Here is a 16,053-nt window from a genome sequence, read left to right on the forward strand (position 1 = left end):
ATGGCATCCTTCCCGCGCTGCTGCTGTAAGGAGGCGGGTCCCAGGTTGTTTAAGGCTACAGACCAGCCCCAGCCTGCTTCCAGCTGAGCCAGTGCTGCCTCAGTCCACCCATGACCTCTGCTGCCATCCCTGGGCTGCTGTCCCCATTCTGCCCCAGAACAGCCAGATCCCAGGGGCTCTGAGCACAGGAGGCTTCTCCTTCCCGTCCGTACAGCTGACACAGGTGGGCTCACACCCAGGGGCTGGTTCTGTCCCACCTTGTTGGATGTGGCCATGCCTCTTGTCTGTGTGTGCGTGTGTGCACAGGATGCTGCATTCCAGAGAGCTGGATACACACACACACTCTTAAAACAGTCATGGAATCTTGGAATGGTTTGGTTAGAAAGGGACCTTAAAGGTCACCTCATTCAGCCCCTGCCATGGACAGGGACGCCTTCCACTATTTCAGGTTGCTCCAAGCCCTGTTCAACCTGGCCTTAGACACTTCCAGGGATCCAGGGGCAGCCACAGCTTCTCCAGGCACCCTGTGCCAGGGCCTCACCACCCCCTGAGTAAAAACTCCTTCCCAGCGCCTCATCCCAATCTCCCCTCCTCTAGGTTTAACCCATTCCTCCTTGTCCTGTCATGGCCTGCCCATGCAAAAAGCCGCTCTCGCTCTCCCCCACTATTATAACCTGCTTCAATGCAAGGGGCACTGAGGTTTCCCTGGAGCCCTCCCCAGGCTGAAGAATGAATGTGAACAGCACAGCAGATGGACAGACAGAGCAGGGACTCTGCGAGCCTGCGGGTGCACTGAGCAGGGCTGAACACACGGGTAATGGTGAACACAGAAACTTTACTTCAACACCTCAGTCACGTCAGCATCGCTGTGGCTGCAGCGCAGCAGCGTGGGCAGGACAGAGAAGCCTCTGGCCCCGAGGCTGCCTTGGAGCTGCCGTGATCCACTGTAGCCCTGGATCCTGCTCAGGCTTTTTTGTCCTTCTAAAACTGCAGGAACTCCTGCACCAGATTCCAGAATTGCACCAGGATCTGGTGTGGGAATGCCATGGGCAGTGACGTGCCCGAGGATGTCACTGCTGGTTTCTCGTTGTACTCAGGGGTCAAGTTGATCTCTTCCTCTGGTTCCTCTGGTTCCTCTGGTTCCTCAGGCTCCTCCTCGGGGGCCGAGGTGACAGGTGGCTCCGGTGCTGGACCAGCTCTTTCTGCTGGGCTCAGGCCCGTCTGGAGCAGGATCCAGTTGTAGAAGTGCTGAGTGGAGGTGTAGATGCCGGGGTGCCTGGCTCTGTCACAGCCTCTTCCCCAGCTGTTCAATCCCACCAGCCAGTAGTAGTCAGCTGCATTGTCCTTGCAGACGAGGGGACCCCCGCTGTCCCCCTGCGCCGGGAGAGATGGTTCAGGGACTGTGGGGGGCTGCTGTGGGGAGGGGAGGGGCGGACAGGGGACAGGCTGGGCTGCGTGTGGGGGATGAGGGGGTCCCTGCGCTGCCAGGGGCTGAGGGACTCATCACACGCTCCTACCTGGCAGGTGTCGATGCCGCCCTGTGGGTACCCAGCACACAGGTTGTCAGCATGAACAGCCCCTGCATACCATGGGCTGCTGTTGCAGAGCTCAGTGTCCATGAGGTGAACCTTGGACTCCTGCAGCACCATGGCTGCTCCCTGAGCTGTGGGCACAGAGGGGAATGAGCCTCAGCAGCTCGGTGCCCATCCCTTCCCCTGCCTGGGGTGAGCCCCCTTCCCAGGCCTGGCTCTGCCCCTTCCCCACGGAACGACATTGTCCAGCTGTGTCCCTGCCCCTTCCCCACGGAATGACATTGTCCAGCTGTGTCCCTGCCCCTTCCCCACGGAACGACATTGTTCAGCTGTGTCCCTTCCCCTTCCCCAGGGGTGACATTGTTCAGCTGTGTCCCTGCTCCTTCCCCACGGGTGATGTTGTCCAGCTGTGTCCCTGCCCCTTCCCCACAGGTGATGTTGTCCAGCTGTGTCCCTGCCCCTTCCCCACGGAACGACATTGTCCAGCTGTGTCCCTTCCCCTTCCCCAGGGGTGATGTTGTCCAGCTGTGTCCCTGCCCCTTCCCCACGGGTGACATTGTCCAGCTGTGTCCCTGCCCCTTCCCCACGGGTGACATTGTCCAGCTGTGTCCCTGCCCCTTCCCCACAGGTGATGTTGTCCAGCTGTGTCCCTGCTGTTGGCCTGGGGAAGGGGCCAAACCCCCGAGGTTTCCCAGGGCCAGCAGGAATTGTTTGGGTGAGCAGGGACCTTACAGCTCATCCCGTTCCATGCTTGTCTTGGTGGAGGCTCCTTCCCCCAGCCCGGGCTGCTCCGAGCCCGGCCCTGCTGGCGCCGTGCGGCCGGACCCTGTGTGTGCCCTGTCTGTGTCCAGCCCGTGTCTGTGCCCAGCCCGTGTCCCTGTGTGTGCCCGGCCCATGTCCCTGTGTGTGCCCAGCCCGTGTCCCTGTGTGTGCCCAGTCCGTGTCCCTGTGTGTGCCCAGTCCGTGTCCCTGTGTGTGCCCAGCCCGTGTCCCTGTGTGTGCCCAGTCCGTGTCCCTGTGTGTGCCCAGCCTGTGTCCCTGTGTGTGCCCAGCCCATGTCTGTGCCCAGCCCGTGTCCCTGTGTGTGTCCAGCCCGTGTCCCAGGGTGCCCAGCTCATGTCCCTGTCTGTGCCCAGCCCGTGTCTGTGTCCAGCCCGTGTCCCTGTGTGTGCCCGGCCCATGTCCCTGTGTGTGCCCAGTCCATGTCCCTGTGTGTGCCCAGCCTGTGTCCCTGTGTGTGTCCAGCCTGTGTCCCTGTGTGTGCCCAGTCCATGTCCCTGTGTGTGCCCGGCCCATGTCCCTGTGTGTGCCCAGTCCATGTCCCTGTGTGTGCCCAGCCTGTGTCCCTGTGTGTGTCCAGCCCATGTCCCTGTGTGTGCCCAGCTCATGTCCCTGTCTGTGTTGAGCCCGTGTCTGTGCCCAACCCGTGTCCCCGGGTGCCCAGCTCGTGTCCCTGTCTGTGTCCAGCCCATGTCTGTGCCCAGCCCGTGTCCCTGGATGCCCAGCCCATGTCCCTGTCTGTGCCCAGCCCGTGTCCCCGGGTATCCAGCCCATGTTCCTGTCTGTGTCCCGCCCGTGTCTGTGCCCAGCCTGTGTCCCTGTCCGTGCCCAGCCCATGTCCCCAGGCACCCAGCTCGCCCTGGGAGCACACATCCTGTTGGGAACTCACCTCTGGCAAAGTTCCAGCCGGCGATGTAGCAGGATTTCAGCTCCGAGACCCTGAGTGAGGGGTCGGGCACACAGCCCAGCTGGATGTAGTCGCTGCACTCCACGGGCTGGTCCAGCTCCACCAGGGCGATGTCGTTCCTGGCCGTGGCAGCCACGTAGTGCTGGTGCACCAGGAGCCTCTGGATGCGTCTCACCAGAGCCTCAGGGCCCATCTGAGTCAGATCTGTGGCCCCGATCACCACGTCCCACGTGGAGATGCCCCTGGGGAGCAGATGGACAGAGGCGTGACAGGGAGCAGAGCCACGGGCTGCAGCAGCCCAGCATTTCCCGGCCTTCTGCTTGCCCAGGTGGGCAGGGCAGCGGCCCGTGGTGCTGTGAGCTGGGTGCCTGCCCGTGCTCTGGGGACATCTCTGTCCCTGCTGTCTCTTACCCGGCCCTGGCGAAGCAGTGTGCCACCGTGAGCACCCACTGGGAGCTGAGGAGGACACCCGTGCACATGTGCCACGTGCCGTTCTCCCAGGTGGCCTGGATGCTGACGATGCCGGGCCAGGCCCCAGGCTGGACACTGGTGCCACCCTCACGGGACGTGCCAGCAGCAGAAACCACGGAGTTGTAGTCAAGAGCAGCAGAGCTGTGGTCAGAGGCCATGGGCCGGAGCCCGCACGTCCCTCTGGAAGCACAAAGCCATCAGTGCCCTGCTCGGTGGCTGCTGCTGCTCAGCCTGGAAGTCCCACCTGGTGCTGAGCGGCAGCAGGGCCCGACAACCCCGAGGGGCATCTTTCACCACTGTTCTGCCAGGGAAGTCCCCAAGTGTTCCTCCAGCTCCCTCGCAGAGCCCCCGGGGCCACTGACCTGCAGGTGTCCCAGGTGCCCCCCACGGGCCCGGCCAGGGCCAGCAGCACGAGCAGCCCCAGCAAAGCCATCGGCGCCAGCGCAGGTGGCAGAGCCAGCGCAGAGCTGTCACCTCCAGTGCGGCCACTGCCACGGCACCCACAGCCTTCGTGGTGCTCACAGTGCCCGGGCCAGGGCCGCTGTCACAGAGGGGCTGGTTCTGAGTGCTGGCATGGCAGGGAGGGGCAGCACGGAGTCATAGAGACGTGGAATGCTCTGGGTAGAAGGGACTTTATGACCACCCAGTGCCACCCCTGCCGTGGGCAGGGCCACCTTCCACTATTCCAGGGTGCTCCAAGGCCTGAGGCCTGTCCAGCCTGGCCTTGGGCACTGCCAGGGATCCAGGGGCAGCCACAGCTGCTCTGTGCCAGGGCCTGCCCGCACCCACAGCCAGAAATTCCCTCCTAACACCTAATCTAAATCTACCCACCTTCAGCTTAAGGCCATTTTTCTTGTGTCCTATCACTACAGGCTCTTGTCCAAAGTACCCCTCCAGCCTTTTTCTAAGCCCCTTTTAAGTACTGGAAGAGGCACCAACGTCTCCCTGGAACCTTCTGTTCTCCAGGCTGACCAGCCATGACTCTCTCAGCCTGTCAACCCTTCTTCCCACCCTGAATGAATATTTTAAATGTGGTGATCCTTACTCTAAAACAGCAGTGCTCTGCTAGTTTGCCTACATTCACCTTTTACAAATGTTTCTTTGCATCCATTTCAGAAAGGCATCTGACTTTGATTACATACCTTGAGAAATGAAGGTTTACATTTTTTCCTCCATAATTTCTTGGACACCTCCAGGGACTCGGACTCTGCGGGGCAGCTCCTTCCAATGCCTGACCACCTTTCCATGAAGAAATTTTTCTTGACGTCCACCCTGAACCTCTTCTGGCATAACTTGAGTCCGCTCCAGGGCTGGGCCTCCCCTGGCTCTGATCTCCTGTCAGGGAGTTCTGGAGAATGAGAAGGTTTCCCCTGAGCCTCCTTTTCTCCAGGCTGAGCCTCTCCAGCTCCTTCAGCTGCTCCTCAGAGGATTCACCCTCTAGGCCCTCCCTATTACGTTGCCTTCTCTGGACACACTCCAGCCCCTCCATGTCCTTCTTGAACTGAGGGGCTGAGAACTGGACACAGGACTTGAGGTGTGGCCTCACCAATGCCAAGGTTAGGGGGACAATCCCTTCTTCCCCACCAGCTCATTTTTAGGCACATGGGGACAAGCTGCTCCTGCACCTTAAAGCTTTCCTTCTCGATGTATGCCCAGCCTTCCTGGACCCTTTGTTTTTAAGGGCTGCTTCCCAAGGGACTGTCCAAATCAGTGTCCCAAACTGGCTGACATTCACCCTCTGACAGTGTAGAGGTTTTGTTGACACACCTTGTTACTTCGCCAAGGACTGAAACTCCTTCATTTCAGGGTCACTGTGCCCAAGATGGCTCCAACCACCACATCTTCCAGCAGCCCCTCTCAGTCTGCAAACAGCAGGTCCAGCAGGGCCCCACCCTAGGTGGGCTGCTCAGCTACTGAGCCAGAAGTTCTCTTCCACACATTCCAGGAGCCTCTCAGACTGTCTTCTCTCCACTGGGTTTCTTCCAGCAGACATCCAGCAGGTTAAAGACCTCCACAAAAACAAGGACCGGCAACCACGAAACATCAGCCAGCACTTTATAGAATAATTCATCTGCCTCTTCATCCTGGTTGGGAGGTCTAGAACAGACCCCCACCAGGATATCTGCCTTGCCAGCCTTCCCCTTGATTTTCACCACAACCATTCATCCTTTTCATTACTAAGCTCCAGACAGCCAAAACCCTCCCTAAGGTACAGAGTCATCACACCACCTCTCCTGCCTCACCTGTCCCTTCTAATGAGCTTGGAGCCATCCATTGCAGCATTCCAGTCATGGAGTCATCACAGTTCCATGACAGCAACTAGATCAGAGCTTTGCTGCTGCACCACAGCCTCCAGGTCCTCCTGTGGTGCCCACACTGCTGCATTGGTGTAGATGCACTTTAGCTGTGCTGTCAATTTCTGCCCCGCACTGGCCTGCTGCCCCCAGCTTCATCTCTAGTGACTGTGCTCTCATCCCCCTCTCCCCTCAGATCTAGTTTAAAGCCCTCTCAATCAGCCTGCCAATCCACAGGTTGGAACCCTTTTGCCTCTTCTCTTCTAGAGGTGAACCCATCTATCTCCAGCCTGGTGCTATACATACTACCTCATGTTCAAAAAACCCAAAATTCCACCAATGGCACCAGTCTTTAAGCTACTTTTTGCTCCCGTTAGCTTTCTTGTTCATTTTGGCATTCATCCCGACTACCAAAGGAATCAAGACCACCATCTCTTGTACCTTGTGCTCTTGTCCCTTCAACCAGGCAACCCAGTGCACCAAAGTCCTTTTCTGTCACCCTGGTACTTCTCTCATCAGGACAATGAGCAGTGGGCAGCTGTCGCAGACATCTTTTCATTAAAATTCTATCTTAGGATTTTTCCTGTTAGAGCTGAGAAGTTTCAGCAACAAATGTAAACAATTCTTATCTGCTGCTGTGGAATGCAACAAGTCCACCTGTGATTGGCCCATCTTAAACGTTTACAATTAATGGTCAATCAAAAACTGAGCTATCTCGGACAGAGTCTGAGAGAGCTCCTTTGTTATCGTTCTTATTCTTAGCTTAGCTAGCCTTCTGAGCACTTTTCTTCTATTCCTTTTAGTATAGTCATAATGTTATATATATATCATAAAATAATAAATCAAGCCTTCTGATCACAGATTCAACATTTTCATCTCTCTCTCACCCTGAAAACCCCTGTGACCACAGTCACTGGTGGGCTGAATTAGTGCAGGGAGTCTCTCAGCAGTGTCCCCTGCCTGGGCCTCAGGGAGGCCTCGGACTTCCCTGTGGGATGGGTCTGGTTGGAACACAGCTCCTCAGCCCCCCTCAAAGTGAATCACACACAAAACTGCCCTTCCTTTTTTCCTTAATAACTGTAGCTGTGATCTGTCTGACTGACTGCACGGATCTGGGGCACCCACCAAGCAGACTTTCTGCTGCACTCTCAACTGTCTGACCCTCAAAATCCAGGACCTCATATGGGTTCTGTAAGGGCACCTGGGAAGGCGAGGGAAGCCGGGGGGATTCTGCTACCTCCCTAAGCAGGGACCTGTTTCCATGCTCCCCTTTTAGGTCTCCTCCTGCCTGAAGGCAAGAGGGTCAGGGCAACTCTGACTGTTGCTGAGCTTTCATGCATTGCATTTCTCTCCTGGATGGAAGGTGCAACTCCACCAGTCTGTTTCTCTTGACAATCCTTGAGGATCTTCAGCCTCCCCGCCTCCCCTGTGAGATGCCCCAGCTGCTCACACCACACGCAGTGCTGTCTCACTGTGCTCCAGCAGTAACAGTAGGCTCAGACACCCCCTGCATCCCAGGCTTTCTTGGGGAGCTCTGTCTGCTTCTCCCCACTCCTGCCAGCAACGGCTTTTATCAGTGTGTGAACTACTGCTGGGTCCAATCAAATTGGACAAGTGAAAAAAATAATCCCCACCTGAGAGGAGCACACCTCAAGGGTCAGGAGGGTGGCTGTGCCCTCCTGCAAATCCTGCTGCTTGGGCCACCACCACGCCATGTCCTGCTGCTCCGCGTCCACTTGTGTGCCCCAGCCACCACGCTCTGGGTCACCTGCACAGCTGGGAGCCATTTCCATCTCCCCCTGCTCCTGGCAATTCCCCCTCTGTGCCCGATGGGCTGCCAGGGCTCCCGAGTCCACGTGGAGCTTTGGACTGCTGCTCACACGTCCACACTAATCCCTCACCTGAGGGGATGGCACCAATCCATGCAAACATCTGAGGCCTCCCCAGGTGATGAGGATGGTGCCAGGCCCAGCCCCGTCCTGCCCAGCGAAGGATGAGGAGTCAGGCCCTGGGCTCCGACAGTCCCAGCTCAGCACGAGGCACAAGCTGCCTCCATCGTGGGAAGGCCAAGCCCTGGGACAGCCGCCCAGGAGGGTGAGGGGTGTCCCTCCACAGAGACAGCCTAACCCACCTGGACAAGCGCCACCTGCTCCAGGTGACCCTGCCTGGGCAGGAGCTGAGCGGGGGCATCACCACAGGGCCCTTCCCCCTCACACTGTCCTGGGATCCTGTGTGCCACAAACGTGTATTTGTGGTATGTGTGTGACACCTGTGTGTGGCACCTGTGTGTGTGTGGGACATCTGTGACAAGTGTGTCCGTGCCCACCTGTGCCCAGCCCACTTCCCAGTGCGTGTTCCCAGCACGGCCACTGCCCAGGGCCCCAGAGATGTGGGCTCCCCTCAGTGCCCTGCAGGTGCCACCCCTGTCCGCAGGGCACAGCAGGGGCTGCTCGGGAGGTGGGAACACAAACACGGGGGCAGCCCGGGCTGGACGGGGCTCCCAGGCCCTCACACCAATGCCCTCAGGCCCTGTGGGGTGCGGGGGGCTCACCCCTGCTGTCCCCCCGAGGGTGGGGGTCATGGGGGGTCTCAGGGTGCTCCTGAGCCCTCCACGGCTCTGTCCCCGTGCCCCCCTGCATGTCCCTGTGCCATGCCCCCAGGTCCCCCTGTCCCCACCCCTCACAGCACCCCACAGAGCAGAGCAGAGCAGACAGTGAGTGGTGTCAGCACATGTTGGGGACACTGTCAGGGAGACACACGGGGGACACAAATGACATTTGGGCACAGGGGGAGGACAATAAATAACATTCCCCCCAGGTTCTGCTGGGGCTGAGGAGGCTGAGGAGGAGCTGGGGGAACGGTGACAAGGTCACAGTGACAACTCCCAGTGTCCTTGGGGTGTTCCTCTCCTCCCCCACGGCGTCCCTCCCTGCCTGCAGGCAGGACCTGGCAGGATTCAGCAGGATATGCTGGTGGCACTTCCCCATCACGGGACATGGCTGAGACACAGTCACGGGTCACCCTCAGGGCCCCTGTGGCAGCCCCAGGCACCCTCAGGGACACGCCAGGCTCCCCGTGTCACCCTCAGACCCACGGGGCAACCACAGCCCCCAGCATCCAAAGGGCACCCTGGGAACCCCAGGGATCCCCCAGAATAACCCTGGGATGGGCTGGGAACTCCCCAGGCATGGGGCACAACTGCCCCAGATGGGCTGGGGGCCCCTGGGTGGGCTTCCCTGGGATGGAGACCCCCAGGCCTGGCTTGTGACCCCATAGGGCGCCAGGGGCTGTTTTGGGGTACCACAGGTTGTTGAGTGTAAGAAGCTGGGGGAGTGGTGGAGGACCTTTTGGGGCTGCTGGGAAGGTACCGGGGACTGTCTGGGGGTGTCAGTCACCCGTGACTGGGTGCAAAGAGGCCACGGGCGCAGGGGACAGACTGGGCGAGCTGCGGGGTACTGGGGGGAGTTAGAGGGGGATTTGGGGGGTGTGGGGAGGGGCCGGGGGTCCTGGGGGGCTCTATCGCAGCTCGTCGGGCGCGAAGAGCCCCCGGGCGCGGCGCAGCACCGAGTCCCGGGCCGGGTCGTAGGGGTGGTCCTTGGAGGGGATCTCGAGCACCGCGGGCAGCGCCCGGGCGTGGGCGGCGACCGCCGGCCGGATCTGCTCCGCCAGCGCCTGCGAGATCAGGATCATGCCCACGTCCTCCCGCGCCAGGAAACCCCTGCCGAGGGGAGAAAGGGAGAGTGAGGGGCACGGAGAGCCCGTGCGGGCGGGACACGCTGCTGGGCCCCGATCCGCTGAGCGCTCCGGGCAGCCTGAGCCCACATTCTGCCGGCCCTCTCCCTCCCCCGCCGCAACTCTGCGAGCCCCGGAGCCCAGAGCCGGGCTGGGTCCCCCCCGGCCCCCCGAACCTTACCGACACTCCCGGAGCCCAGAGCCGGGCTGGGTCCCCCCCGGCCCCCCGAACCTTACCGACACCCCGGAGCCCAGAGCCTGGCCGGATCCCCCTCAGAGTGCCCGCTGTGCACTCACACGGGCACCGCACGGAGCCCTCAGCACCCCGAACCTTACCGACACCCCGGAGCCCCGAACCTTACCGACACCCCGGAGCCCAGAGCCGGGCTGGGTCCCCTCAGAGCCCCCGCTGTGCGCTCACACGGGCACCGCACGGAGCCCTCAGCACCCCGAACCTTACTGATCCCCCCGGCCCCCCTCAGGCCGCCCGAGCCCTCCCAGGCCGCCTTCCCCCCATACACACCGGAACGTCTCCTCGATCTCCGCCAGACTTGTTTCCTTCTCCACCACCAGGAAGTTGGGCCGCCGGTGCTTGTCCAGTTCCCCGATGCCGCCCAGCAGAAACCCGGTCACCGTGTCCTCGTCGCCCATCACCGCGATCAGCTTCCCGCGGCCCGCCATGCCCGGGGTCCACTGGGAACGGAATCCGTCGGGACACGGACCGTGGGACAGCGGCTGCCGGGAGCCGGCGGGTGGGGATGCGCCGCCGGGAGCGGCTGTGGGGATCGGGACCGGCCGGGACCGACCGGAACCCGCCGCCGCTTCCGGGTTCCGCCGCCGCTCCCGGAGCGCCCCGCCCACCGCTGCCCGGCAACGCGGCCCGGCCCCGCCTACCGCCGGGGGAGGACCCGCGCCCCTTCTGGCCACGCCCCTCCGCGTCCTCGCCCCACCCCTATCGCCGGGCCCGCCCCTCACCGCGCGCATGCGCAGAGCGCCGTGTCCTTGAGGGGACGCGGGGCGCTCCCCTGCACAGCGCCCCCTACCGGGCGGCACGGGCCCCACAGGCACCTCGCACCGCGCTGGCCGGGACCCCCGAACCCCCCCGGGCCCCCAGGCTGCCGCTGTTCTTCCATGGAATCCCCTTGGAGCCCGAACCCCCCGGGCCCCGCAGGCTGCCGCTGTTCTTCCATGGAATCCCCTTGGAGCCCGAACCCCCCGGGCCCCCAGGCTGCCGCTGTTCTTCCATGGAATCCCCTTGGAGCCCCGAACACCCCGGGCCCCCCAGGCTGCCGCTGTTCTTCCATGGAATCCCCTTGGAGCCCCGAACCCCCCCGGGCCCCCCAGGCTGTCGCTGTTCTTCCATGGAATCCCCTTGGAGCCCGAACCCCCCGGGCCCCCAGGCTGCCGCTGTTCTTCCATGGAATCCCCTTGGAGCCCCGAACACCCCGGGCCCCCCAGGCTGCCGCTGTTCTTCCATGGAATCCCCTTGGAGCCCCGAACCCCCCCGGGCCCCCCAGGCTGTCGCTGTTCTTCCATGGAATCCCCTTGGAGCCCGAACCCCCCGGGCCCCCAGGCTGCCGCTGTTCTTCCATGGAATCCCCTTGGAGCCCCGAACACCCCGGGCCTCCCACGGTGCCGCTGTTCTTCCATGAAATCCCCTTGGAGTCCCGAACACCCCGGGCCCCACCATCCTGCCCCAGACCCCCAGGGCCATCCCTAAACCCTGCTGTGCTGTTCTGCACACCCTGCAATTGTGGTGTCTTGCTCAGGACACCCCTAGACCTGGCGTCCTTCTGCAGCGTGGCCCCGGCCTGGCCCGCTCCCAGCCCCACGCGTGCCATGTCCCCAGCCCCATGTGTGCTGTGTCCTCAGCCCCATGTGTGCTGTGTCCTCAGCCCCATGTGTGCCATGTCCCCAGTCCCACCCCAGCCCCACGTGTGCCGTGTCCCCATCCCCATGAGTGCCGTGTCCCCAGCCCCACGCGTGCCATGTCCCCAGTCCCAGCCCAGCCCCACGCAGGCCGTGTCCCCAGTCACCACGCGGACCCCGTTCCTCTCCCAGTGCTTTATTGCCAGCCTGTGCCCCCCGCACGGGGCGCTCAGGCCGCCGTGACGCGGAAGGGGCTCCCCGGCACGTCGCGGTCGCCCCAGCGCAGCAGCAGCACGTACTCGCCGCGCTCCCGCACGCTGTAGGTCACCGTGTACACGCGGTTCCCCTCGTGCTTCACGTGCACCTCCTCGCACGGCGCCTTGGGGCCGTGCACCCCCACCAGCAGCATGTTTGTGCCTGGGGGACACAGGCAGGGTGAACCCTGAGCTCGAGACCCCAGGGTGGCCCCGAGCTTCCCCCCTGCCTCCCAGACCCTCCACCAGACTCCCCCACCCACCCACCCCATGCCCTCCCAGGGCCCCCAGGCCCGCCTTTAACCCCCCCATCCTTTCTGCAGACTCCCCAGAATTCCCTGAACACCCCACAGACCCCCCCACCTCTCCTCCAAGCCCTCACAGGGCTCCCTAGGAGCGCCTGCTGAGCCCCATCTGCCCTCCCAGCCCCCAGTGCCCTCACCGGCCTTGCTGCAGTCCACGGTGAAGTGGTTCTTGTGGCCAAGGCGGGCGGCTGCCAGCCCTGGCCCCCGGGCCACCACCTGCCCAGCGTCTGACGGGGCCTTGGTGACCCCCCCAAAGGCGGGGGGGCCCCGCGAGCCCGCCCTCACCACCGGCTCCACCAGCACTGTCGAGGTCTCGTGCAGACTGTGCCCGCCCGACAGCCGTGGGCCTGCGGAGCACCGGGGGGACACGGTCAGCCCCCACCGTGGGACATCCCCATCGCACCGAGCTGGGGGGACATCTTTCAGGGACAGCCCCCCTCCCCCTGGGATCCCCACTGTGTCATCCTGGGGCTCCTACACCACGTCGCCCCCCGCACCCCCCCCACTGCTGTCACCCTGGGGTCCTGCAGGGTGGCCCTCCTGCAACTCTCCATCATGGCCATCATTGACCCTTGTCACCCCACACGGGGGACTCCCGTGTTCTCCTCCCCCAGTCTCCCTTTTCCATGCCCCCCATCCCCGTGTCTGCCCCCAGCCCATCTGCACCACTGACCTTGGCCTTGAAGGGGCCCCAGTGTCCCCATGTCCCCCTCAGTTCCCGTGTCCCCACTAGTTCCGTGTTCCTCTCTGTCCCCATGTCCCTCCCAATAGCCATGTACCCATGTCCTCTCCCAGCCCCATGTCCCCCCTGTTCATACCAGTGACTTTGGCCTTGAAAGGGCTCCCTACGATGTGGTGGGGGCCTCCATACTTGATGGAGATGAGGTAGTTGCCAGGGGCCATCGGGGTGTAGGTGACGCGGTGGCCCTCGGGAACCTCGGTACAGTCCAGCTCCACTTTGGAGGGGCCATCAATGGTGACAGCCAGTGCTCCTGCCCCTGCGTTGGCTGTCTGCACCAGGAACTCTGAGGGCACCCCTGGGAGATGGACGTGGGGATGGCATCATGGGGGGGACACCAGGACACCGTTGTGGTCACCACCCACGGCCACGTTCCCACCATGGCAGCGCCATGGCCACATCTCCATCGTGGCTCCGTCCCCATCACCGTTTCACGGCCGTGTCTGTGCCCGCCCCCCTCGCACAGCCCCATCCCTGTCTCCACAGCACTGTCACCTGTGCGGCCGCCCTCGAGGCCGGGCCCGAAGGCAGTGACGAGCCCGGGGTCCCCGGCCTGGCTCTGCTCGCCCACACGGATGTTGAAGGGGCTCCCGGGCACGTGGCGCCCATTGAAGCGCAGGTCGATGGAGTGCACTCCGTTCTCCCGCGGCAGGAACCCCAGCGCGTACCGGTCTGGGGGACACAGACACGTCACCGTGTCCCTGTGTCCCCATACCTCCATGTCCCTGTGTCCCCACACCCCCGTGCCCCTGTGTCCCCATGTCCCTACAGCCCTGTTCTCGCACAGCAGGAACCTCAGTGCATATCAGGGGACACTGACACATCCCCACACCCCTGTGGCCCATGTCCCCACATCCCTGTATCTCCACACCCCACGCAAGAACCCCAGTGTGTACAAGTCTGGGGGATGCCATCGTGTCACCACGTCCTGTGTCCTCATGTTCCTGTGTCACTCTGTCCCCATACCCCATGTTCCCATGCTCTCAAGCCCCATGTCCCCACATCACATGATGTCCCCGTGTCTTGCACCCTGTGCCACAACCCCACATCTGCAGAGCCGGTGTCCCCACAGTGTCCCCAGGGTGTCCCCTCACCGCTGTCCAGCTCGGACACGTAGCACTCCTCCACCACCCCTGCAGGCGTGTGCACCTTGGCGTCGATGACGCCGCGCGCCCCGTTCAGCTGCACGGCGAAGGACGCTGGCTGGTTCACTGCCACTGTCTCCTGTGGGGACACCACAGCGGCATCAGGGACAGGGGGACAGGGGGACATCGTGAATGGTGCCAGCTGGGTCACCCCCGGGAATGAGGGGACAAGGCGGGGGGGCAGTGGGGCAGAGGGAACACCGTGGGGCCCACGGGTGACACAGGGGTGCAGTGTGACACAAGGGACGCGAGACTGGCACCAGAGAGGGTCCCGAGGCTGGTACAGGGGGACATAAAGGTGGTCTAGGGGTGACATGAGGGAGGGAGAGGTGGCTCCAGAGGGCCCAAGGTGCCACAGGAGACCCAGTGGTGGCACACAGTGGGCATCCCAAGAGTGCAATAGGGGCTCAGAGCAGCCCAAGGGTGACCTGGGGACCCAGCGGGCATCCTGTGGCACGTGAGCCCAGGGGTGCCCCAGGGTTCCACAGGGGCTGTCCCCTGCTATACCTGCAGGCTGGTGACAGTGAGGCGTCGGGCATCATCCGAGTGGGAGGCGACGGGGACAATGAAGGGGCTGTCAGGGATGTGCTCCTCATTGAACTTGATGGACACCTCGTAGTCACCTGGGGGACAGGGGACAGTCAGGCAGGGAGCCCCCACACAGGGACACCTTCCCTTGGGAACACTGTTATGTGGGGACACCCATGCACAGAGACACCCTCCCATGGGGACACCTGAGCAGAGAGACACCTTTATTGGGGACATCCTCCTGGGGGGATACCCTTAATTGGGGATACATTTGCATGTGGGGTCCTCCTCATATGAGGGTCCTGTGGCCCCAGCCCCAGGCTGAGCACCCTGGGGGATGTTAGGGGTGGTTAGGGCGGTTGGGGGTGTTGGGGTACAGCCCCCCCTCACCTGGCTCCTGCACCAGGTAGGAGACGCCACAGGAGCCGTCCTTGCGGTCCTCAAAGGAGATCTCGGCCTTGCTGGGCCCCTCGACAGCGATGGAGAGGCCCCCCGCGCCCGCCTCACGCGTCCAGATGCTGAACTCAGCTGGGGGGGCCACCGGGGTCACCCTGGCCCTCGATGGCACCCCGGGATGGTGACACCCAGCACAGACCTGCACCCGCCTCCCCATGCCCCCCCAAAGAACCCACAGCCGACCCATGGAACACAGAGCACCTATGACGCCCCCCCATCGCCCCCACACCCAGCTGTACCCAAATCCCCCATCACAGCACCCAGAGCCCCCCGATTTCACCAGCACCCCACACACACAGCACCCATAGCACCTGCCCCCCCAGCAGCACGCAGGCCCCACACACACCCCCAAGAGCACCCGTCCCTCATTGCCCGCACATCCCCACCACACCCGCACACCCACTGCCCCCAGAGCCCCCCGGCCCCCACCGTCCCCGTACCTGGCGTGCCGGCCACGGCGCGCTGCAGCCCGGTGCCCCCCGCGCGCACCTTGTGGGCGCCGCCCTCGCCCAGCGGCCCCACGGTGAACTGGAAGGGGCTCCCAGGCACGTGCTGCCCGCGGAACTTGACGCTGACGGTGTGGGCGCCCGTCTCCTGGGGCACGAAGCGCACGCTGTACACCCCCGCGGCCCCCGGCACCACCTCGGCCTCGCGCCGCTGCCCCGACGGGCTCAGCACCTGCGCCGACAGCTCCTGCGCCGACGCCTCGCCTGCGGGCACGCGCCGCGTCACCACGGGCACCCCAAAACAGCGCACCCCAGGGCCACCCCAGCACCCCACCACTATGGCACCCCAGCTCCTGCGCCGGTGCCTCGCCTGCAGTCACACACCATGTCACCCCGCGGGCACCTGGGCACCCCAGCATCACCCCGTTGTTGTCACACCACCGCTGTGCCACTTTGGCACCCCAGCACCCCATCACTACCTGGCACACTCATCCTGCCATCAGAGCACCTCGTCACCACATCACTCCATCATCCTGTAAGCCAGGTACCCCTGCACCCCAGCCCCTCTGCACCCCATTTCCATATCACCATGTCA

At 63.2% G+C, this 16,053-nt stretch overlaps 3 protein-coding genes across 4 annotated transcripts in view; all 3 read right to left on the reverse strand.

Annotated features, from left to right (window-relative positions):
- Positions 1-815: 815 nt before the first annotated feature.
- On the reverse strand, positions 816-8,622 carry LOC134416937 (acrosin-like). Of its 2 annotated transcripts, XM_063153574.1 has the most exons (6): positions 5,458-8,622; positions 4,833-5,038; positions 3,631-3,870; positions 3,202-3,461; positions 1,518-1,663; positions 816-1,374 (listed from the first exon to the last, which is right to left on the reverse strand). In XM_063153574.1, the coding sequence occupies exons 3-6, from the start codon at positions 3,846-3,848 to the stop codon at positions 982-984; spliced, it is 1,017 nt and encodes a 338-aa protein (XP_063009644.1). In that variant the 5' UTR covers positions 3,849-3,870; positions 4,833-5,038; positions 5,458-8,622; the 3' UTR covers positions 816-981. The 2 variants fall into 2 exon arrangements, with proteins under 2 accessions (XP_063009644.1, XP_063009643.1); XM_063153573.1 differs by having other exon boundaries at positions 4,833-8,622.
- An 80-nt stretch (positions 8,623-8,702) lies between these two features.
- ATP6V1F (ATPase H+ transporting V1 subunit F) lies at positions 8,703-10,559 on the reverse strand. Its single transcript, XM_063153576.1, has 2 exons — positions 10,240-10,559; positions 8,703-9,702 (listed from the first exon to the last, which is right to left on the reverse strand). The coding sequence occupies exons 1-2, from the start codon at positions 10,395-10,397 to the stop codon at positions 9,501-9,503; spliced, it is 360 nt and encodes a 119-aa protein (XP_063009646.1). The 5' UTR covers positions 10,398-10,559; the 3' UTR covers positions 8,703-9,500.
- Positions 10,560-11,814: 1,255 nt separating this feature from the next.
- FLNC (filamin C) overlaps positions 11,815-16,053 on the reverse strand; it is a 29,627-nt gene continuing 25,388 nt past the window's right edge. The window contains exons 40-47 of the mRNA XM_063153577.1: positions 15,453-15,722; positions 14,947-15,084; positions 14,536-14,651; positions 13,978-14,107; positions 13,379-13,555; positions 12,963-13,181; positions 12,282-12,491; positions 11,815-12,002 (exon numbers count right to left, since the gene is read on the reverse strand). Coding sequence (XP_063009647.1) covers positions 11,815-12,002; positions 12,282-12,491; positions 12,963-13,181; positions 13,379-13,555; positions 13,978-14,107; positions 14,536-14,651; positions 14,947-15,084; positions 15,453-15,722 — 1,448 coding nt within the window. The remainder of the gene's footprint in view (positions 12,003-12,281; positions 12,492-12,962; positions 13,182-13,378; positions 13,556-13,977; positions 14,108-14,535; positions 14,652-14,946; positions 15,085-15,452; positions 15,723-16,053) is intronic.

The sequence above is a fragment of the Melospiza melodia genome, chromosome 4 (genome assembly GCF_035770615.1).
Source record: "Melospiza melodia melodia isolate bMelMel2 chromosome 4, bMelMel2.pri, whole genome shotgun sequence".
Classification (NCBI taxonomy): Eukaryota; Metazoa; Chordata; class Aves; order Passeriformes; family Passerellidae; genus Melospiza; species Melospiza melodia.